Genomic DNA, 23,037 nt, shown 5'->3' on the forward strand with positions numbered 1-23,037 from the left:
GTGGGGTAGAGAAAAGCCCAGCCCTACAAGCCCATAAGCTCTGCCCACAACCTACTTGCAAAAATGAGGTCGGAAGAAAAATTAACTTTTCCGAGCAGCAAAGCTGGAACACTTTTATTTGAAACCCTCACTAGGAGGAAAAATCGTGTGTGCTGTGTGGGTGGGGGTGGGAACAGCACAGGGTGGGATCCTGGCTGCCTGCTGGGCTCCACATCTCCTGCTCTCACTTCTTTTGGAAGAGAAACCCACACTTCACACCCCAAAGCCTTTACACATAAAAAATAGATCATATTTATTGATTAAAGTAAGATACATGATTCAGGTGCAGTAGCAGCCCTCCCACTGGGCAGCACCCGTGCTGTACACTGACAATATCCATAGGCACGAGACATGGACGTGACCATCGCTATATTTACACAGACAAGTTTCTTGGTTACTGAGCAGCCTACAATATACAAGTGTCAAGTTTTCGTGTCCATCGGGTCCTGCACCAGCTCCCCCTGGCTCAGCAGAGGCCCCACACCATGTGTGCCACCAGCACCCCATCTTCAAACACCCCTGCTCACCCCAACAAAAGGGAAGAGCTGCAAAACCCATTTAATGCTTCTGTGATATCCCAGTCCCCTTGGAAACTAGGTCTTCACTGCTGCTTGCAAAGTGAGTTTGGATGCCAAGAGCCTGATCAGCAAACCCACTGATGCCCAGTGCCAGGCTGGGGACATGCCTTGGCACACAGCTGTCCCTAAAATGTGGCCAGCTTTCTTGGAGTGCACTACTAGCAGGGCAACAGGAAGCATCAGACATCCCTTGCTCATCACAGCACTCCCTCCTCTGCTGAGGGTGAAATTCTGACTCAAACCCAACCCCAAGGGCCACGCTGGGGTCAGTACACAGAGATGGACCTGAATATTGCACTTCTCCCGCCTGTGTCATGCCCTGGAGCCCCTTCCCAGCCCTGGGTGCTTCCTCTCTATCCCCACGGTGCCCTCCAGAGGGAGGATTTGAGTTAAAGCTTTGCTCTGCTCCTGACCAAGCAATGCTGGTCATGCCAAAACCTTCCCCAGCACAGCCTTGGAGGAGATGAGGTGAACCCCAAGAGATGCAGGGAGCAGGTGAGGGGCTGGAAAGGGGCAGTGACGTGACACAGACCCACCCCACACCTGGCCACGTACCAGCATGGGGCACCCAGAACTGCCAGCAAAGTGGACACAGTGCAGACACAAGCACCACCGAGGGAGAGCCAGGCTGCAGGGACACTGCTCCACACAGCCCTCTCCTCCCAGAGCCCCATCAAACACCAAAAATAACCACAAACCTCTGCCTCCACCAAAGACGGGAACACAGCCCACTGGTGCTGTACTCACCCTCCTTTCCCACCACCAGCAGCCTTTGCCCACCCCCAGGGAGACACGGCTGCAGTGGGATGAGGGATGAAGGCTCTCCACAGAGAGATGGCATTTGGGAGATGCTGTGTCAGTAGGCAGGAGTTCGGCCTATCCTGTGGAGGATGCATTTGCTCCCTTGTCTTAAAAAAAGTAGAAATCCAGCAGAAAGGCAAGGAAATTCTCTAGGGAGGAAGCTGGGTTCTCAGAGGAAGGAAAGCAGTAGTGCCGTGGGACTGTCCCCACCAGGCATGCACCAGCCACGACAAAAGAAGCAACAGGAGCACAGGGAGAAGTGCTAGGGAGCTGCATCCTACAGGAGGAGAGGAGCTGGGTGGAGGCAGAGGATGCAGAGGAAGTGGAACCAGGAGAGAAAGGGTTAAATAAAGAAATATCATGGAGTTGTTGTGTGTGATTTGACATTCAGTATCGGCCTGCAGACGCAGGCGGAGCGTGCCGGGGCCAGCTCAGGCACTGTAAACAAGGTGATGTATTCTTGTGGCGCGTGGGCAGCTTGTGGTGACCGCAGGGGACACCCTGTCCCACCCAAAGGGGACCAGCTCAGCCCCTCCTTATGGCAGAGCCTGCTTGCTCCCCAAACGCCTGGGGTTCCATAAAGCTTCTGAAAGCCAAGCACTGAGTTGTGCGCTGGATGGGGATAAATGAGTGTCACTACTGAAAGCGTGGGCCAGGGCTCAGCAAACCCTCCCAGGCCAGGGAGGTGCCGTGCCCAGTGCCCAGCTCCAGGGCCTGCTCAGACTTCCTGCTCAAGGTAGCTGGAAGCAGAGCTGGAGCACTGCAGGAGCCAATGCTCATGGCTGGGGATCCAGAGCTGTGGGCCCTGGGATGCTCCTCACCTCAGGCTCTGCCTACCCTCCCCACAAGGCTGGGGTGAGGAGGCAGCTCCATGCTCTTTAACCTGAGCTGAGGTTTGTCTGTTGCTGTAAAAATAAAGTGCTCAGGGGAAAAAAAAAAAATCAAACTGGCACAAAAAAGAGTAGTCCCTGTTCCCTGCCCTGACTGAAGGGACAGGGGAAATATGGAAAGGTGGAGATTTAAAAAAATAAAAATAATAAAATAAAATCTACATCCCTGGGATTCCTCACCTCTCAAAGTGACTATTTACAACCACCTGCCCTAAGAGCCCCCAGGGAAGGCACTGCCCCAGCCTGGATCCCACCTTCCAGACACAGCCCAGGGCAGGATTCTGCTGCGGCCGGGCAGCCGTGATAGCGGGCAGCCCCATCCTCTCCCAGACCAAACCCACCACGCCTCCCAAGAGGAGAGGGGAGGGCGTTCCCAGCAGAGCAGTGCCCAGTGTCCGTGCACCCCCAGCTCGGCATCCGGCAGGGCCGGCGGGGCGGGGGGACTGTCACTGCACCAGGACAGTGGTGGCGTTCACCACGGTGGCCGCGGGTGCCACCAGCTCCACCAGCGCCTCGTAGGTGCCCACCACGAAGCCCACGAAGCCGAAGAGGCTGATGGCGATGTCCTTGGCAATGACGAGGGGGTGCATGCCCTCGGAGTAGTAGGTGGCAATCTCCAGCAGTGGGGGGAAGATGAGAGCCAGGGCGCTGCTGCTGACGGAGCCCACCAGGGAGATGACGAGGTCCAGGCGCGGGATGAGGATGGCCAGCACGCCTGGAGAAGGAACGGACACGACATCAGTGCTGCCACGTCCCAGACTGCAGGACGCTCCTCCCTGTGTCCAAGCAAGCAAAACCCCACCCAGGGATGCCGCTGGCTGAGTCACACCTCTGCCCGCCTCCCTGACAGAAGACAAGGCTGCATGTTTTTCCGGCAGCTCCTCCCGAAGAAGCAATTAAGCTGTTTGAATTAACAAGCCTTTTTGTCGCCCTGGGCACCACCAGAGCGAGCTCCAGGGCTGAGCAGGATGGGTGCCGCTGGCTGCCAGCCTTCCCGACCGCCCCTGTGCGAGCCAGCACTCCTGCTCCCCACACCTGGGGAGCCATGAAGCCTCAGAAACCCCATAAAAGCAGGAGACGGGAAGAAAAAGGCATCTCCCCCCAACCCAAATCAATCCGTGTGGTTTGCATGTGTTTAGAGCTGCTCCAGCAGCAGCACGCCCACGGCACAGCCCGAGGGAGAACATTTGTTAGGTGAAAACTGCAGCCAAGGAAAATCCCCTTGGGAGACTCCTGACAGCTTGAGTTTAGCAGTGCAAGCTCCGGGATATTCCTGCTCCCCCTCCTCCTGCACGGCGCCAGGGGAGGACAGAGGGATGTCACCAGAGCTCTGCATAACACAAGAGAACCCTCTGCAAACAAAGCAGTGCTAAGCTCCAGTGTTTAACCAGTGACCAAGAGAAATAAATTGGTTTATTGCTTTGAAAGCTCTACTTGGAAACAGGAGACACCTAGAACCACAGCAGGTCCCTTCTCTGTGGAGAAGGGACATCTCAGGGCTCCTTACTGGAGGGATTTGTTCTCTCCCTGGCTATCAGCTACAGGCAAGAGAGGCTGCTGGAGCCTCCCTGAGCCAAAGATCACCCATGGAACTGCAGGAGAAGGAAGGCTTGGGAGACTGACTGTGCCACCACTGCAGCACTGCTGTCATCTGGATAAGCCTAGAGATAAACCATCCCTTCACCAAGGGAAACAGCAACAAAGGTCCTGTGCCAGTTTATCCTGGTGCTCAGCCCTGCACAGAGCTGAAGGAGTGCTCTGCCAGGTACCAGCTGCAAGCAGCATCCCTGCTCCAGCAGCCTGTGTGGAGAGCAGAGCAGCTCCCCTCCAACAGCATCCTCAGCCCACCCCACACTGCTCTTTGGACTCAAAAGTAAACAAAATTATTAACTCCCCTCTAAAATAAGAGATTTGAAGCACCAGCTGCAGTCCTCAGCCTCCGGGGAAACAGTCTGATTTCTGCAGGTATTAATTCAAAGGGTTTTATGTGTGCTGGTTTTGAAGTCTAAGCTTGAAAGACACCCATACACCAGATTGCATCCTCTCTTTGGAGCTAAAGCTCTGGTGGAGGCTTGTTGTTCGGCCACACAATCATCCAATGAATATTCATGCAACCCCCCTAATTGCTTTTATCCTCAGCAGCAGCCACAGAGATCCCTTACATGGAAGGGTGAGGGGAGGAGGTACAAAGGAACCAGCATCCTTCCCCCAACACCTCTGCTGCCTCCCTACTCCCAAATAGGAGGGTACAGCCACTGATGATGCCTAAAGCCATCCCATCTCTCCAAACCTTCACTTCCCTAGCTTGGCACAGCCCAATACCCTCCAGGAGAGGCCCCAACCCCACAAGCAGGCTCCCAGTCCACCTACAGCACCAGGGTGGCCAGAGCACATTGCCCAGCATGGCAGGATTTCATCCCTGCACCCTCTGAGGACATGAAGGCTTCAGGAACTCAGCACAGAGGAGATGGGCCTTGCCCACCTCTGTTAATGCAGCGCTTCTGGCCCATCATTAGTGAGAGCCCAGAAACAGCAGCACCCTGCTCCCAGCCTGCTCCACCACCCCTGAGTGAGCACCATGTTCCTCTCAAACCCAAGCCAAAGCCAGCTGGGACGCGTGGCCAGGTCCCTGATGCTCAGCTCTGGTGCATCAGCAGCATCAAGCCATGGAGCAAAGCTCCATTTCAGCAGGGGACGCCGGGGAGCTCAGTCAAGCGTCTCAGCTCTGCTGACAACAGCAAGCAACAGTCCTCAGGAATCAAAGCCAGCCAAAATCAGATACCACCTAATTTGCTCCACACCTTTCCCAAAGGTCCACCAGGCTCGAGCCAGGAGCCTGTTCCACCAGAACCTCACTACAGGCACCACACACCATGAAGGGAAGGGACCCTGTGGGGCTGCTCCAGGCACACCTGCCCTGCACACTCTGCACTGCAGCATGCCAGGGCTCTGGTTCTGGGTCACCTACCCCTGTCAGTTGTCTCCTGCTGTGCTCCATGCTGCAATGAGTGCATGGGCACAAGAACACCCCATCCCTCACGGTCAGTGACTCCTCTGCAGTCGTGTCCCCATCACACAGGCACGAGGAGCCTGGCTGCACACTGCCTACGGAAAACAGCCTCTGCTCTGGGCTGCCCTGGCACTGAAACTGCTGGCTGTTTCATGCAAACCCTGGTGGGACTCAGTGTCTCACAGAATTGCCATCAGGAGAATCCCAGGCCTGAGGCTCCATGGGGATCTGCCACTTCTAAACGATGCAGTTTACTACTCCTCCACTGAGCAGACTGGTCCCATACAGAGGGGGCAGAGGACCACGGCTGCTGCTCCTTGGAGGCCACCTTGACCTGCTGGCTTGCATTAGCCAGGCCCAGGGACTGCCAGCTGTGAGGGCTTGAGCAGCAGGGCCAGAGGTGCTGGGGCGAGCGGTGAAGGCTCAGTGGGAAGGAGGTGCCACAGCATTATAGGGAAGTCAGACAAGGTGGTTTGTACTCACAGGTCACACAGACCAGGGCCATCCTGAGGAGCAGGTTGACCAGCCAGCCCCAGCGCTCTGACACCCGGGCCACGAGGGGAGGGATGATGATCTCGGCAGGCACGTAGAACTGCACAGCATAGGTGAAGAAAATCCCAAAGGAGAAGAGCAGCTTGACAGCTTGGTACAGCCTGCAAAAGACAAGGACACAGTGAGACAGGCTCTTGCTCCAGCCCCTGCAACATCAACAGCAGAAAGCAGAAGGAGAATGCTCTGCAAAGACTTCTGTGAGTCAGTGGTCTCCGCTCCTGAGCACTCTCTTAGAAAATTAGGGGTGATGCATTTAATTCACAAAGACCTTTCTTGAGCAAGAGACAGCAAAGACACGTATCAGCTGCAGCCATGATTACACATTCCAGCTACTGCTTGGCTTCTGAGGAGGGGGAAGAGGATGGCATTGCTGGGATAACTCTGGGCTTCCATGCAAAGTGAATATCACAATGTTCCAAAAGCAAAGCAACATGAACAGGCAACTCAGCCTCCTCCATCAAACAAAAAAGACCAGCTATTTTTGGAATGCTGCATAATACATGTTTGGGGGGAAGACAGTTAAAAGAGCAGTTTGGGCTGAGCAGAAGGCAGGCAGAGTGCAGAAGGCTGCAAACAGCACCTCGGGCTCACCCCAAGTCAGATCTCACCATGTCCCAGATCCTGCAGCAATACAGTGTGGCTGCAGGAGAGAGCCAGTCACAGGTGACCACAAGGCACCTCCCAGCCCCACCTCTGCCCTCAGCTTCCCAGCAGCAGAAAAAGCCTCTCCAAAAGCGAAGTAACATCTGGTTACCTCACATATGGTCCTAACCCTTCCCCAACTCAAGACATGCTAACCAAGCAGGAAACGTGGGTCCTGGCCATACCACTTGGGTAAATATGGGGTGAATCCAAGCTGAGGAATGTATCTGGCTCCTGCCTTCCCTCTACCTTTTTTGGGCCTGTGCCCTTCTGTACGCTGTGTCTCAGCATCCATCTGCTACGACAGCCTCAAATCAGAGAAATCCAAGCATTCCCATGCAAGACAACTTTGAACACTAGTGGCAGATTATGGCAGAATCAAACATTTCCCACAGACAGAGTTAGGGATCACCTAAGTGAATGGAATGTTACACAAGTCTATGGGACCAGACCAGATGTATTCAAGGTTGTGGCCAACAGCAGCCTGAAGCCACCTTATCATCTTCAAAAGAGCAGGGTGCTCAGAAGAGGTCCTGCTGCCTCAGGAGGAGAATAATATCCACCTTCAAGAAGGATGAGGGAAGCTACAGGCTAATCAGCCTCACCTCAATCCCCAGAAGAGTATGGGTTAAGTTCTCCTGGCTTCCATTTCCAGGCACATACTGAACAGTAGGGAGTGCCAGCAGGGATTTGCCAAGGGGCAATCATGGAAATATCCTCATCAGTGACCTGGATGAGTTTTCAGTGACCCAGAACACATTCTCAGAAAATTCCAAGCAAGATCAAATTGGAGGAAATGGCTGACACAGCTTGGAGCAACAACATGATGCCATAGGCAAAGCTCAAGTGCAAAAACAAAATCCCATGCATGGGAAGGGGTGGGGCCAGGAGAACAGGACCTGGGGCTCTTGGTGGGCGGCAGACTGGACATGAGCCAGTGGCAGGACCCTGCAGTGACTAAGGTCAATCACAAATCAGGCTGTTGGCAAAAGCATAGCCAGGAGGTTAAGGATAGGGATTAAGGGATTACTTTCTTGTTTAGGGCTTGTGCATCTTGAGTATTGTGTCCAGTACTGATACTCCCACGACAGGACACTGACCTATGTGATGGGTTAGCAAAGCATAGTCTCAGAAGTGATGTCCTTGCAAAGGGGTACTTACAGCTTCCTCTGTGACCTGACAGAACCTATCAGCTGGCCAGTTTGAATATGGACAATTCTTTGAGCCACTTAAAATCGTGACCGCCTCTGTGGTCCACACTTAAGAATAGACAAACTCCGGGCAGAGGCTCTCTCTCGTTTCTGATGCTGGGACAGGTGGCTGCGGGTCCCCGTGTGGGGGTTGGTGGGCTCAGCCCAGACCCTGCTCGGGCCAGGCCGGGCCACGGCCATCCTGGAGCCAATGGGCCCTGTCCCACCCACGGAACCCCCCCACAGCGCTGCTGTGGGCAGCCAGAGCGGCCCAGCTCCCCCTCTCCAGTGCGGCCAAGATTCAGCCGAAAGCTGCACCGCTGTCCAGCAAAGATCATGTGAGCAACAGCGATAAGGGAAATTCCAGCTGCAAGGCCGAGGTGAGATTAACCCTTTTAGTGCTGTGAAGAGCTGAAAACCTGAGGGAGGAGAAAGCTTAAAGCTGAAATTCTGTTGTAAAGCTACGATGTATCAGAGTACCTGTTGGAATCTCATGAAGGCATGGGGGGGTGGAGCGTTCAACTTGTACTTGTGAGCAAAAGCACCTGCACTGAGATAAGCAGATGCTGAAGCAGCTGTAATTTGATGAGAAGTTTGAACAGGGAGAGATGGAAGCGATGAGGACTTTTGCTCCAAATGGAAAAGGAGAAGACCTCTGTTCCTAGAGATGCTCCCAGAGATAGTCCTAGAGACAAAGATGAGGAGGACCCTTTGGTCCCAGGGAAGGAGGAGGGCCTCTGTTCTTAGAGATGAAATGCTCCCAGAGATGGGTGAAGAGAACTTTTGTTTCCGAACGGCTCAACCTTAAAACTGTACCCCAGTAATTCAAGAGTGGACCCTCGAAAGCAGTTGTGGGAGGAGCTGCAAGTCGGGGGAAGGGACTCACATGCGAGCAGAGAACCAACCCGGGCGGCTGTCTCGTTGTGATAATGTTTTCATAGCATGGGCAAGAGAGACTCCTCTTCCTAAATGGACTGAACAAGATTATTATGGAAGTGGTAAACAGACTGAACATCTCAAGGGTTGTCTTTTTACATTGTCAGTGGGAGAAGGGAGAAAGGTGGGGGGAGGAGTTCTGAAGCTGTGGTATGATTTTATTTTTCCTTTTTCCCTCTTTTAGGTCTGTTAATAAACTTCTTTATATTCTTTCAAGTTTGGTGCCTGCTTTGCATTTCTCCTAATTCTTATCTCACAGAAGGTAAATAGTAATGAGTATTTTGGACCAAACCACTACACCTACCAGAGCAAGTTGAGTGCAGGCTACTAAGATGGTTGGGGCTGGAGCATGATTTACAAAATGAGCTCTGGGCTCATTCAGCATGATGAAAAGGTTAGAAGGGGATGTTATTAATGTCTTCAGCTGCCTAACAGGAGGGCATGGAGGAGAGAGTAACAGGCTCTTCTTGGAGCGTCACAGCAGAAGAACCAGGTGCAGTAGGACAGAGCTGCATCTCCAAAGGATGATTAAGGGCCAGAAGAAGAATTGGTTGGGAACCACTGTCCTTACCGATATTCAACATTTAAGCTGGCCCTGCTATGAGCAGGTGAGAGGACCCAGTGATCGCATGGTGTCCCCTCTAACCTAAATCACCCTGAGGTTCCACAGGCAAACTGAACACAAAGTTATCTCCAGAGTCCAGAGTGCACCCATGCAGCCACACGTGTGCACAGGAGCCTTGAGCCACTGACTGGCATATCTTATCACTGTATTCCCAAGCAAGTGATTCTATAAAAACCATGAAGTGCTCCAGGGCAATCCATGATTAATAGCTGTTACTAAAAAAAAATACAGAAGGCTGTGTACCTGTCCTGCACAGGTCAGGAACCAGGACAACAAGATCAAAGGGCATTTTAAATTCCAAGAAGAGGAAGAATTCAAGCATTACCCTTGATCCACAGAAAACAGGGGCCCATGCAGGGCCTTGGAGAGGCACTCTGCCAACCGCAGCAACGCCTGCTTCAATCCAGATTGCCATGCCAGGCAATCCCAAAAGGCTGCAAGAAGTGAAATACCCTCCTGGGACCGTAAGCTCTGTCATTACCTACCTTCAACCGGCCACATGCAACCCAACAGCTTCCCCCTCACTATAGCATTTCTTCACCCTTCAGATGGTACAGTGAGGCAACCCTTCCGAGGAGGCAAGGAGGATTTCTGCACAGCAGCACAGTATTTTGGACACTGTGGTTAGACCTGGGCACTGGGAACTGACACACTCCTCATTTGAGGAAGCTGTGGTTTCAGAGAAATGAAATTGGGAAAGTCCTTAGTCACCCTATAACTCAACGATTCCCAAGATGTTCACCAAATCTGCTCCAGAGACCTCCAGGCAATGGCTACAGACAAGGAAGGCTGCAGCACCTCCACCACAATCCTTGCCTTGTCTCCCAGGTTGCAGGCAAACCCCATGACTTCTCACCCACAGCCTTTATGACCAGCTCCTGCAGCCCAGCCTTTTACTGCCAGAAAGAAAACCTGCGGGCAAGGCAGGATGGGCAAGACACTCATTTCAAGAGCAAGTCTTTACCCAACACCTGTGGTTTAATGCACAGGAGCAGTAGTCAAGATTTTATCTCAACTATCACAGCCCTTACTTGAGGTAAGTCCAACATCCACTGAATGCTCTGCCCAGAGGCAACGTGCACAAACATCAAGGTGTCCTGCGTGTCCCTGTCAAGTGACAAGGACCACAGCACACCTTCCCTGCAGCTGCCAGCAGGAGCCCTGCCACGTGCCCAGGTTTCCCCAGGTGCTGATTCCAAAGGGCTGTTCTCTTTTCACTATCCAAAAAACCCTATGGCTACCTTCAGAAAAGTAGTTTACTTTAAGAAAAGACAGAAGGTGTGGATACTCCTAGAAACATGCATTTGCACTCTTCTCTCTGTAGCCTAGCAGGTCACAATAATCCCATTCTAAGGACCTGTTCTAAAGGTATGTCATTCTTCAGGGCAAACAGAGCTGAGATTCCCTGCAGAAGCCCCTTTGCAGCATTTCAGGTCAGCAGATGCCATTGCAGGCTGTGGCACGCAGAGCCCAAACCTGGAAATGACCTGCTTTCCACCTTCAGAGGTAGCAGCATCTCATCCCCTCCACACTGTACTTCAGTTTACTGAGCAGAAGAGATCACACCTCCTGTGCTCGGCACAGTGGGATTGAGACCTCCCTACAACACAGGCACATCTTTCCACCAGCCCCATCCCTCCTCATTGAGAGCAGGGACCTGGCAGAGCTCCAAGCCCCTGCAGGGGACAAGACAAGGCTCTCGGCAGCAGCAGGATCTTCTACCACACCAACACCAACATCCAGCAGAGCAGTCACTACACAGACCCAGCATGAATGAACATCCATGCACTCAAACTGAAAAGAAACCCACACAGCAAGAATTAAAGCAAAACCAGGCTCTATTTTCATCAAATCTTTGCTGTCTCCAGAGGCCCAGCTGTGCAGCTCTACAAGGGCAGCATGTGGAAGCCCCAGTGATTCAAAACTTGAGTCCTGCCCAAATTTACTCCAACAGTGAGACAGTGAGTCACACTGCATGGTGCTGGGTGCTACTAGCAGCAGAGAGGATGGGCAGGGGAGGAGGACAGGCACGCCCAGCTCCAGTTCTCACTCTGGTCTCTTGCAGGATTTCAAGCCAGCAGAGACCATCAAAGAGAACTGCTTGCATTTCTCCTGTGGGATGAATACAGAGCCATGACACCCATCCCCCAGGACAGAGCAGCACACAGCTTAGGCAGCTGCTGCAGCAGCCACCAGCCCTGGCAAGAGGAGCAACAACACCTCCAAGCAGGCAGGCATGGGGTCAGGCCACAGGGCTCCAGACAGCAACTGGAGCATCTCAAGAGGCTTCACCAGATCCCAGAGGACAGACAGGTCTGGGAGGCTGCTGCAGAGCTCAGCCCCCATGGAAGGAAGGGGTATCCTCATGGCACCAGTGCTCACAGGCAAAGCATTGGCTCGAAATGAGCCACATCCAGGCACAATGTGGATCCAAGAAGTGGGAGTTTGAGCTCCAGAGCTGCAAACAAGGAGCACAACCTACACATGGAGACGTCACATCTCACTCCCTCTGGGAGCTCCCAGCTTTGGATTTGTTTTTCATGTGCTACATTTGAGGAAGAGAAGCAGGTTTCGCACAATTCAGTGATGTTCTGGTACAGCTGCACGGGGGCTGTCTTCAACATCTGCCAGCCAGAGCACTGCTGAGAGCCAAAAAGATGCCACAAGGCTCCAAGAAAAAGGCAGGAGTTGCACCAACCCAGGCAGGGACCACCAGGGACCCCAGTGAAGCAGCCTGAGCTCCAAGACCAGGCTCGGACACCACAGCAACGAGCCTCTTCCAGCCTATACATCAGACAACCCTAGTCTCACTCCTTGAAGTTTGGCAAATATGGCTATCTTCATGCTCACCCAGATTAGTTCTCCCAAGGAGTCCCCTGCCACCCCCTCTCCCACCTCCCTGTCTGGGACCCCCCAGTCCTTCAACTCCCCACAGGGACTCACCAGCAGTTGGGCAGGTTGAGTGTTATGCTGGCCTGAATGTCTGCCCCAAAGCGCAGGTACCCCAGGACGCTCAGGCTGATGTACAGGATGGTGACAGTGGTCATCCCCACATAGAGGATGACTGGGAACTGCCGGGGGTTCTTCATCTTGTTTTCCAGAGGCAGCACCTGGGAGAAGACGAGGAGGAGAAGGAAGATGACAGAGCAGCAGGTTGCCCATTCCTCTATACTCCTCAGGCCCAAAAAGCTGGAGGGGCAGCCCCATGGCCAAGCACATCCCACCATGCCAGGGGATGGGATAGTCATACATGGAGCCTGGAAAATCCAGCTGAAAAAAAAACTGTACTGGAGATCAAGTTTCTGTGCTCCCATTGGAGACCTTCAGGCTCAGCACAGGAAGTCTCCAGCAGGTCACCCATGAGCTTGCCTTAAGAATGGGACCTGCTCCCTGCCCTTGGCAGGAGCTGTGCCCAGTGCTGGGTCTTGGGGCAATACCAACCACCCAATACCTTGGGTGCATTACACTCTGCACTCCAAAACAGCACAGCCATGCCCATTATTTTACACTGTCCTATTTTCCCCAGCAAATCCTGGAAAGACCAAGACACTCTCCTCTGCTATCAAGTTTGTCTGGACAGATTTCAACCAGGCAGGACAATAAAAAGAGGAAGGACAGAGGTAAGTCTCTGACCTCTATAATGCTAACACTAAATATAGGCCCTCAGCAAACATTTTTATAACTGTCCTTGGGTGGTGTTGATTTCAAGAAGAGACACAGTGCCAGATCTGGTGAGGAGGTAGGACAGGAATAACTTTTATTTGCTTCTTCACCTCCAAGTCATGCAAGGAAGAGAGCATTTGTGCCTCAGTGCTGGCAAGAACCCTCTGCCCAGGGCATAGCATTCAGTAAACACTCCTCCTGTAATGGATTTGGCCCTCTCCAGCCCCATGTTTACACAGCCAGCTTATATTAAGAGATGAAAACATTTTTTCCTCCTTTGAAGGGAGCTCCTGGAAACAACCCACAACATCTTAGGGAATCATTAAGCTCTCCACCCACCCAGCCAGCTTTTTTCATGGATACAGTTGGTCTATTTACAGCATCTTGCATGAGAGGCCCATTTGCATGGGCAGGCTGGGGCCACGCGGCTGCCGAAGGGAGATCTCGGTGCCTCCGCAGCAGGGTGGGAAGGAACGGATCACATCTTTTCATGCCAGACTTTTTGGCCTCTCATTTAGGCAACTTCAGGATCCAGCCTGGTAACAAGACTCAGGACAATTCCTGATCTGCAGGCCAGCCAGCAGAGCCCAAGGCAGAGGCTGGTGTGATTCTCGATCTACTGCCACATAAAGCCACCTTTAAAGCAGCAACCAACCTCCTGAGGTTTGGAGCACGTGTTCCTCCAGCCTCAGATGGAAGCACCAGAGTTTGACCCAGGAGATAGCCTGGAGCTAAAGCTAACAGCATCATCCAGAATTTGGGCTATTGTCTGAGAAGTTCAGCTGCAAATGCAGCTGCAAAGCAGAGCAGGTGCTGCAGCAAGTCCAAGCACGGCTGAGCCTCCTGTGCAGCAGTCCCACTGCCCCACACCCAGACTTACCACGCCAATGCCTTCAAAAGCAAAGATCGCAGTGCCAAAGAACAGAGGGTAGGTCTTCCAGGCTGCTGCTAGAGGCAGGTTTCTGGGATCAGGAATGTCCTGGAAAAAAGCCCATGCAGAGTTCAGACACAGGGAGGATGGGGAAGACCTGGCCTGTTCCCATCACTCCCTGTCAAAGCCCCACGGTGCAGGGAAAGCCCTGCAGGGCAGAAAGAACCATCATGCCCACAGGAGCAAGCAGCACCCCACAGCATCCAAACACCCCAAGCTCCCTCCACCTGCCAGAACATGGGACAGCACAGAAATGAGAAGGGGGAATCGTGCACACCTACCCTGACAATGTACTGGTAGATCACAACAAGACTGACAAGCATGGCCACATTGGCCAGCATGGAGCAGATGGACAGGACCTTGAGGTTCTGGATGAACGTGAGCAGCACCACGAAAGGCAGGAGGGAAAGCATGTACAACCGGGAGTCCATGGTGGGGGTCATCACCACCGTCCTGTTCGAGCTGCAGTCATTGGTGGTCCCGTTTGCAGCAGACACAACCTGGGGAAGCACAGAAAGCCCTGGTGAACCCCATCTCACAGGCCTAAAAGCCACAGATCTTAGCAGCCCATTCCAGGTGGGTCAGAGCACCCCAAGAGCTCACTTCAAACACAGCTAGCTGATTAAAATCATACCAACACATGTTTTCAGATAGTTCTGAAGCAAATCCCTGTTATCTTGCAGGGGGCAGAGGTGGGACTGGCTATGGCACCTGAGCCAAGACAGCAAATCCTGCCCGACCCCATGTTTACCAAGCAGGAGGACTCAGCAGCCAGGCACAGAGGGGGCAGAGAGCACAGGATGCATATTTGCACAGCCCCTAAGGCCAATTGAGCAGAGAGGAAATAGGCACTAAGTACTATTTCCAAAGGGCCTTTTCCTCTTGTTGCACCAAGTTGTTATCTAAGTCACACAGTCCTTCAGTCAGTCAGCGCCCCCGTTCACGTGCAAGGACATCTGGAAACTACTGCTGGCCTCCAAGTTCACTTTCTTCATGACAAATCATTCTTTCCTTGGGTCTTTCATTCCAAAGGCACTCCAGGCCATGTGCTCACTTCTAGAGATAGCTCAGGAACCAGGAACCAGGTGGCTGAGCCATCCCTCCCAAGAGCATGGGCTCACTGAATCACCAATACAACCATGACTAAGCTGGTTCAGGTCTTGTCCAGTCACTGCAGCAAAGAGCGACCTGAAAACTTATTTAACCTGCTCCAGAGCAAGTCCTGCCCCAGAGGAGAGGCTGAAAAACTCTGTGTAAACCAGCATCCTCTGTGGGAGAGGGCAGAGCAGGGCCACGCACCCATGGGGACAGTGCTGCTCAAGCCCCAGCCTGCCCTGCCTCTTCATGGCTTGCTCCAAAGCCGTTTTCCAAACCAAAGCCCTGCCCAACACAGCGGCACCTCGCCCAAGGTACCACCTGCACCATGACTCCCCACCTAACACGCTGTTCCTCACCATAAAAAAAACCAAGCATTACTCTCCTTTCCCCACCCAAAAAAATTCCAAAACTAAAGCCAAGGGGTTTCCCACCTGTGGCCTAAAAAAATGGTGTGGATTTGCAGGTTTTTGCAAATTTCCCTTGAGGCTTGACGCAGCCTTCAGTCTTTGCTGTGAGGGGCTGAGGAGAAAGAAGCCCACCTTGAAGTGGAGCAGGGGGCTGTTCCCAGGGGTGGGAGCCAGCAGCAGCCTGGTCCCTGCACACACCCTGCTGCCTCCTGCTCTCAGGGCTGGTGGCATCAGATCACCAGTGTCAACCCATTTACTCCTTCTGCCACCACACAATGGGAATCTCCTCAGCTGCTGCTCCAGGAGCAGAGGAAGAGGCTCACACTGGCAGGACTCCCCCTTGCTCCCCAGAAGCCCCTCTGAAATTGATGGCCATCAGGGAAGGGCACAGCCATGGTGGTAGTGACCAGACCACTGCTGCAAGAGCAGAGCAGGAGCACATGGGGAAAAAAGCTGAGCAGTGCCTGCAAGGCACTGAGCTGGCAGAGGCTGGGAATGGGGACTCATTATTCCCAGTTTCTTACAGAACAGCAGCCAGCCAAGCGGTTCAGGGTTTCTGTTTATTTCCTCCTGAGGCCTGGCAGGAAGAAACTCTTTCTCTAAAGATGTAATTAAGCTCCAGAGCCACAGGATGAGGAAAGAAACTGGAATGCAAACAGATCCAAGGAAGGGAGAAGAGAGGTTCACAGCAGGTCCTGGGACTCACACATCACCATCGACAGCAATAAACCAATTAACTGAGCGGGACAGGACAGAAAAGGCACAGTCCCTCTGATTTCACCCCTTTCCTGTTGTTCCCTCACTAGGAATGGCCCCACTTCTCCTAGGCAACACAGACAGCTCCAGCACCTCTGCAAAATCACAGAGGTTCTCAGGAAAACCTGCTCTGTTTGAACAGGAAAATCGATCCTCCAAAGTATCTGGGCAGAGGAGTGGTACTTTTCTGAGCAGCATATCCGACAGAAACCAAACCTTTGGTGAAGAACAGGGCACAGGACACAGGAACTAAGAACAACCCAAGCACCTTCACACCCTCTCACCTCCCCCCTGCTCATGAAGGAGGTGTAAGTCCAACCTGCTTCAGATTGTCCGCCAGAAAGACAAAGTACACGCAGCAGAAACCCAACTGAGTGATGATCAGGAAAAGTCCCACTATACGCCTGGAAAGCAAAAGAAGACCATTTGTCAGCCAGATCATACAGAAGTAAGAGCGCACTTGGTTGCTTTGGGTTGCACTTGCACAGTGCAGAGATGCTGCTCTCCACAAGGTTGGGGTGTACAGGTCAGAGCACACCCAGCTCACTTCTCTGTGATCAGGAGAGAGGACCTTTTCTCCACCCAACCTCACAGATCTCAAGCTCTCCAGTCTCCCCATCACTTCCACAGGGTCAGGACCACCCTCAAGAGAAAAGTCTCCTTTTTAGGTTTAGCATCTCCAGTCTGCTGCTGAATTGTCAGAGCTGAAAACAACACTCCCTGGACACAGGAACAGGGGAATGTTCCCATCCCCTGATGTGCAATGATCTGTGTGATGTAACGTGGGACACTCACAGGGCAGGGAGCAGCCACTGGATGTGTTCCATGTCTAGCAAGATGGGCCAGCACTGCAAGACCGTATTCATCCCTTTGTTATGCTGTGGAGACCTAGTTATCCCACTCCTTTAGTATAAGTCACATCTGGCTGGGGACAGTACTGGATCAAAGACCTCAGCATTACCTCTGGGGGACACTGAGCACTCAGGGCAGGTGAGCCAAATAGCATTTTATGTCACTTGTGCTTATCTGCTGACACAGCTCAGTGACCAGAGGCTCTTCTGTCCCAGCTGTAGCACATGCTGGGCTCAAAGACAAGTCCCTGCCTGGGGCAGGGGAGCAGTACCTTCCCCAGATGGCATGTGTCCTCAGGCAGGCACTGGGGCTTGCCTCCAGCCCGTACATCACGGCACCTCCATAGTCTAGAAACTGCTTCTGGAACCTGTCCAGAGAAGAGAGAAGGGTCATCAGATCAGCCCTGTCTGCTAGTTCCCAATGCAAATAGTGACATTAAAAGGAAAACAGTTCCTGTGAGAAAGAAGAGCAGTTCCCAACTGAGGCTTTGACATGGGCAACTTGCTGCTGAGGGGCTTTAGAAAAACCCCAGGGCTTTTTGGGCAAGAGGGAAGAACTGTAGGAGCTGCAGGGCTGAGAAGGGGAGTTGCTCCTTACCTGTTGCAGAAGTGATGGGCGCATTTCACCAGGATGCCCATGCAGTGCACAGCCACGACTCCCATCACCAGCAGGCTCAGAGGACCCAGCTGCAGGGAAGAGAGGGGGAAGGCTGCACTCTGACGGCCAAAGGCAGAGCTGCACGGTACCTTCTACTTCCAGACAGAACTCCACGGGCTGGGTGAGTGCAAACACCTCTGGAGGCTGAACCAGAGCTCTGGTGCAGCTCCCAGGAACCAGCCCCCCCAGGACCAAGGAATCTGACAGAGCCACGAGCTTGGCAGGAATGATGGAAAAGAAGCAGGTTGGGGCAGTTTGGGCGTAGCAAAGCACTTCCAGAATTGTTTTCCAAACTATCTTGCACATGCCTATTATGCAGATGATGAAGAGGTCATGGCCTGGACACAGCGTCCTGCCTGACCCCAGCAGAGGAAACCACAGGTGCAGCTCACACACTGAACTCCTTCACACCAGGCAGCAACAATGCAGGAGCAGCAGGAACAGTCTCAGCAGCAAAACAAAGCCACAGAGCTTGTGGTGCAAACATGTGAAAGTCACCAAACGCTGAGAGGCGTCTGGGCAGGGACTCACACCCCAACAGCCCCAACACTGGCCATGTGAGCTGCCCAGTGCCCCGGGGTCACTCTGCCCCACAAGCTCCAGCACAGCAGGGCTGAGCTGCCTTACCAGGATGCCGGCATTCTTCACAGCCAGGGGCAGCCCCAGCAGCCCCGTCCCGATATTCCCCTTCAGCAGATGGATCAGGGTCTGGTACCAACTGAGGGAAAGCAGATGCAGAGGTGACTGTCAGCAGGAGCCCACACCCAGACCATACACAGCTTATCCTGTTGAGGGTCCACAGCAGCTCTGAACTGCAGCAGGGAATGCACATGGAGGTCATAATCCTGTACCCTGAACCCAGCTCAGCCAGCTGGGACTGAGCTAGGTGTGAAGGCAAAGACTGAACAAACACATTTCGGGTGGGCATTTGCAAAACCAACTTCATGGCAAAACCCAGTATAAGCACAGCCCAACACCAAGGAGCTGCACAAGGAAGTCTCTGAGCTGAAGGGATCCGTCTCTGTCAGGAAAAGACAGCATCCTCTGCACACCTGGGCACAAGGAAACCCCCAAAACATGGCTGCAACATGCCCACCTATCTTCAGAATACAGGCATGCTGTTTGCTTGCCACAGCTCCCCATCAAACCAAGCTGGAGCAGGGGAATACTGGGAAAAGCACCAATCACTGCCCACTGCCAGCAAGCCCAGCTTCACCGGAGAGCAAAGAGCAACACTGGGGCAGCTGCTTGCTTGGTGCCAGCACGCCACAGATGCAGGACCACAGCCCTGCCTTCATCACCCCCAGGAGAACTCCCTATAAAACCACGGCTCCAGCATCCTCCAGCAAAGCCAGCAGGGAGCCACCATGACCTCCTCCACCCTCCCTGGTGCCGGGCCAGCCCAGGAAAGAGGGAAGCATCACTCACGTTGTCCCGTTGGTCTCCCCAAAGCGCTGGTAGGACTCAGGGTGGGCAAAGCCATTCATGCCCTCGGGAGGGCTCCCCTCCGGCGTGACGTCTGTGGAGCTGTAGTCATTGTAGTCCTCGCTGCGGAGGCGCCGGGTGGACATGGTCCCTGTGGGGGCAGCAGCATTAGGGGTGCCCAGCTCAACAGCCCCATTCTCAGGCTCCTTGGGGTCAGTCATTGTGCAGAGAGACCGGCTCGCACTGCCAGAGCAAGGTCTCCTCCAGGGCTTTTATACAGTCACATGCTCCTGCCCAAGCAATCACGAAGTTGGCATGTCCTAAGGTCAAAGGTGCATGGCACATTCCCACTGGCTCTTCCTTCAGGCTCATGCCCATGTTTTGGGCACACCCAGCCAGAACGGGGTCAGGATTCTGCAGGCAGAGCCTGGAAGTGACCCACTTCATGTCAAACAAGGGAGCTGTGTACCCCTGCTCTAAGGGTGGTGAGTGTGACACCACAGGCAGTGGGGCAGGAGGGGACATGCTGGCACTGTGTCCCCAGCTCTGGCACTCAGGACTAGGGCTGTCAACTGGATGGGCCAGGAAAGTGTAACTGCTTTTAACTCGCACACAGTGTGCTGCAAGGGAACAGCTTGCTCTTGCCAGGGAAGGGAAAGTTTCCTAACTTCTCTTTTTTTTTCCTTTTTTTTTCCCTTACTGAAGACTTTTTATTAAAGAGAATTTTTACAAAAATTTATTATACTCCCATCAAAGAGGAGACCATGTGCTGACAGCAAAACACCTGCCCTAAAGGTTTCACAGCCACGGAGGTGCCTATGGGACAAAGGGGCTTCCCAGGATGAGGCACCTGCACAGCCTGGAGCTCTTGCTCCAGCAGAAACTCTAGCAGTGTCCAGCAAGCCAGGAGCACCAGCACAAGCCTCAACAAGGATACACACCTCATGCCTTTATCTGGAAAACAGTCAGCTGGTTCAATTCCCACACATGCCACACCCAGCATCCCAAACACCCACTGGGAAGGAGCACCAGAGGCAGGGAAATTATGTGCAAAGCTCTTGTGCCACAGACTGGCGACCCAATCCCTGCCCCACGGCTCCTCCGGGCTGTCATGCACCATCCCTGCCCCAGCAGTCCTGGTGCTCCTCATCTCACTCCCCAGCACTGGTGGAGAACTGGGAGCAAGAGGAAGCAGCAGAGAAATGTCACCACTGCAAAAAACTATCTCGTTTCCTGCCAGAGCTCCTCGTGCACCCACTGAGTCACGCGAGCACTCACCAGATGCAGCCTCAGCACAGACCAACACATCTGGCTGTGCAGGGAATGCTCAGCCCAGGCCACTCGGGTGCTGCTTCACCCCCAGAGCACCCAGGCATTCCCCAGAACACCACTCTGCAAACCTGGCTGCTACATAGAAAACAAGCCAAGAGCTGCAACCACTGGGAGGGTCCAGCCTGGTGATCAGAAGGGTAGCAGGGAGCAAGGGTTTTTCCTCTGCTCTGGATGCTCCAGATCCCAGCTGCTCTGGAGCAGTTATCCAGACCACAACAGCAGTGCTGTATTTCCTGCAGCACCAGGCAACAGCAGCAGCAGGAAGCAGCAGTGTGTCCCATGGAATACCAGGCTCTGGAGCAGCAGTGATGCTGGCAGGCAGACACTCCAGAGCCGAAGGCAGCACATGCATCACTCCTGCCCAGCCTCCTCCCTGGCAGCCAGGACATGTAATCATGTCCTGAACCAGCTCCGCCGCAGGCAGGGTGATCCAGCGAGGCAGGGAGCGGGAAGAACGGCAGCAAGAGTTTACACAAGGAAAGCGTTAGAAGCTATTTGTCATCGGTGACCGGCCCAAGCGGCAGGAGAAGGACCTGGGAGGCTCTGCCAAGCACCATGAGCTGGCAGAGGGCAAGGAGAGTGGGCAGAGGGCGTCCAGGGCTGGGTCGGGCATGGGTACCCTTCCCAAAGATGGCCTGCACAGCATCCAAAGTACCCACAGCAATGTCTTCCAGTTAAATACAACATGGTGACATCACTCTGCCTGATCGCTCCCTGCGGATTTTTTTTCCCCTTCAAGCAGGCCCGTCTGCTTTCTGCTTTGAAGAGCCAGGGAAATGCATTCATCTTGACTTGCCTGCCTTGTGTCTGGATTAAAGGTTGCATGGCAGCAGGGAGCGAGCACTCTGCTCTCCCACAACCAATGAGAAAAGCTGCAAAACATGTCTCATCCACACAACAAACACTTCAAACCAAAGCAAAACCCCACTATGCCACTTCGCCACTTCCTTGTCATTGAAAACAGCAAAGACAGGAACATCCACATTTGGTTTCCACTTCAAACCCAAGTCCTTGGCCACTTTCATGTGCGCGTTTTGCCACCTACACACAAGAGCAATTTCATCCTATTAGGAAAGCTGGGAGGTAGTGACAGCACTCTGTCCCTTACAGTGACAGCCCCATGCCAGAAGTCAAAAGCAAGATGTGATTTGCTGCTGACCCTGACAGCTCTCCCCAGCTGAGCTGGAGTTGTGTGCAGATCAGGAAATCTTCTGCAAAAGTGAGCTTCACAGCAAAACTCACTGCTGGTTCCCATCATGCATGTTCAATCCTTAATTTCCAAAGCACTGCTTGTAACCCACCTCAGCATGACACAAAGGAGAGCCAGCACTGCCAGATCCCCCTGCCCTGCCTGCACAGAGGTCACAGACAAGCCCATTCCCCAGGCCACCATGCCAACGCCAGCACGACACCCCCCAGTCACAGCATCAGTCCTCTTGACCCTGTGCTACCCAGTGCTCCCACAGCTCCAGAGACCCCCCAGATTCACCCTTCCAACGTTTCACAGCACAGCCTGGTCCCCACAACCCAGCTTCTCCCCACAGGGAGGCTGCTGGGCACAAACCCCACCAGTCTCCACAGCTCCCACCCCAGCCAGGCTGAGCTGCCCAGCTCTCCTTGCATCCCCACAGAGCAGCACAGCTGAAGCCCGCAGAGTGTGGGACTCCCTGCACCCCGCCAGTGCCTCACAGCATCCTCACCAGCACCTCACACGGGGGGCTGTGCCCCCTACACTGCACGGCATGCCAGGACACTCCGAGAGGACACTCACGAGGTGCCAGCCCTCATGCACGGCATCGCCAGCACTCCCCGGAACACCCATGTCAGCCTCCAGCACCCCCGGGGACCCCCAGCACCCATGTCAGCGGCCAGGACCCCCAGACCTGGAGCACCCACCCATGCCCAAGGGCTGCCACCGATGCCCTGGAAGCCCGAGTCCCGTCAGCGCGCCCAGGCTGCCCCGAGCACCCACGCGGGACGCCGGCACTGCCGGAACCCCGCGCATCCACGGCGGCCACCGCGCCCCCCGCATCCCTGGGCACGCCGCGGGCTGACAGGCGGCTGACAGGCGGCTGACAGGCGGCTGGCAGCCCCCACCCGCAGCCCCCCGGTCGCTGTCGCACCCCGGTCCCTGTCTCGGTGCCCGTCCCGCACCTCTCCGCCGCCCCGCACCGCCCGGCCCCGCCGGGCCCGCTCGCTCGGCCGCGCCGTCACGTGACCCCCGCTCAGCTGAGCGCGGCGCCTGCGCGCGGGGGGCGCTGAGGGCGAGGGGCGGGGCCGGGAGGCGCCGGGCGGGACCGGGGGAGGCGCGGCCGTGGCGCCGCCTGGCGGGCGGGCGGGCGCGGTGCGCAGGGCGGGTCCCGCGGCTGCGTGAGGGGAAAGGCGGGAGGGCGGAGCCTCGAGCCCCCCCACGGACAGCGAGGGGCGGCCGGGGAAGGGAACGGGGCTGGGGAGGGGTGCGGAGCACGAGTACTCTAGGGGAGCTGAGGTTGTTCAGCTTGGAGGAGGCTCGGGGGTGGCTTTATCACTCTCTAAAACTCCCTGAGAGTGAAGCCAGGTGGCGTCGGGCTCTGCTGCCAGGCAACCAGCAGCATGACAAGAGGATGTGGTGTTAAGCTGCACCAGGGAATGTTTAGGCTGGACATTAGGAGAA

General features: G+C 54.4%; 1 protein-coding gene across 1 annotated transcript; it reads right to left on the reverse strand.

Annotated features, from left to right (window-relative positions):
* Positions 1 to 264: 264 nt before the first annotated feature.
* Positions 265 to 22,595, reverse strand: LOC125333674 (proton-coupled amino acid transporter 1-like). Its single transcript, XM_048319774.1, has 11 exons — positions 22,539 to 22,595; positions 19,056 to 19,203; positions 18,255 to 18,345; positions 17,568 to 17,656; positions 17,242 to 17,337; positions 16,438 to 16,522; positions 14,139 to 14,357; positions 13,807 to 13,905; positions 12,207 to 12,373; positions 5,802 to 5,971; positions 265 to 3,023 (listed from the first exon to the last, which is right to left on the reverse strand). Exons 2-11 carry the CDS (start codon positions 19,196 to 19,198, stop codon positions 2,755 to 2,757), a joined length of 1,428 nt encoding a protein of 475 aa, XP_048175731.1. The 5' UTR covers positions 19,199 to 19,203; positions 22,539 to 22,595; the 3' UTR covers positions 265 to 2,754.
* Positions 22,596 to 23,037: the final 442 nt, after the last annotated feature.

Source organism: Corvus hawaiiensis, chromosome 15 (assembly GCF_020740725.1).
Source record: "Corvus hawaiiensis isolate bCorHaw1 chromosome 15, bCorHaw1.pri.cur, whole genome shotgun sequence".
Lineage (NCBI taxonomy): Eukaryota > Metazoa > Chordata > Aves > Passeriformes > Corvidae > Corvus > Corvus hawaiiensis.

Bases quoted from the DNA above. Each gene is read 5' to 3' on its own strand.
- LOC125333674 (XM_048319774.1), bottom strand. From the start codon at position 19,198: ATGTCCACCCGGCGCCTCCGCAGCGAGGACTACAATGACTACAGCTCC. The intron at 17,657-18,254 runs GTAAGGCAGCTC...TCTTCCCTGCAG, and splicing joins TGAAGAATGCCGGCATCCTG to CTGGGTCCTCTGAGCCTGCT. The intron at 13,906-14,138 runs GTAGGTGTGCAC...GCTTTTTTCCAG, and splicing joins TCTACCAGTACATTGTCAGG to GACATTCCTGATCCCAGAAA.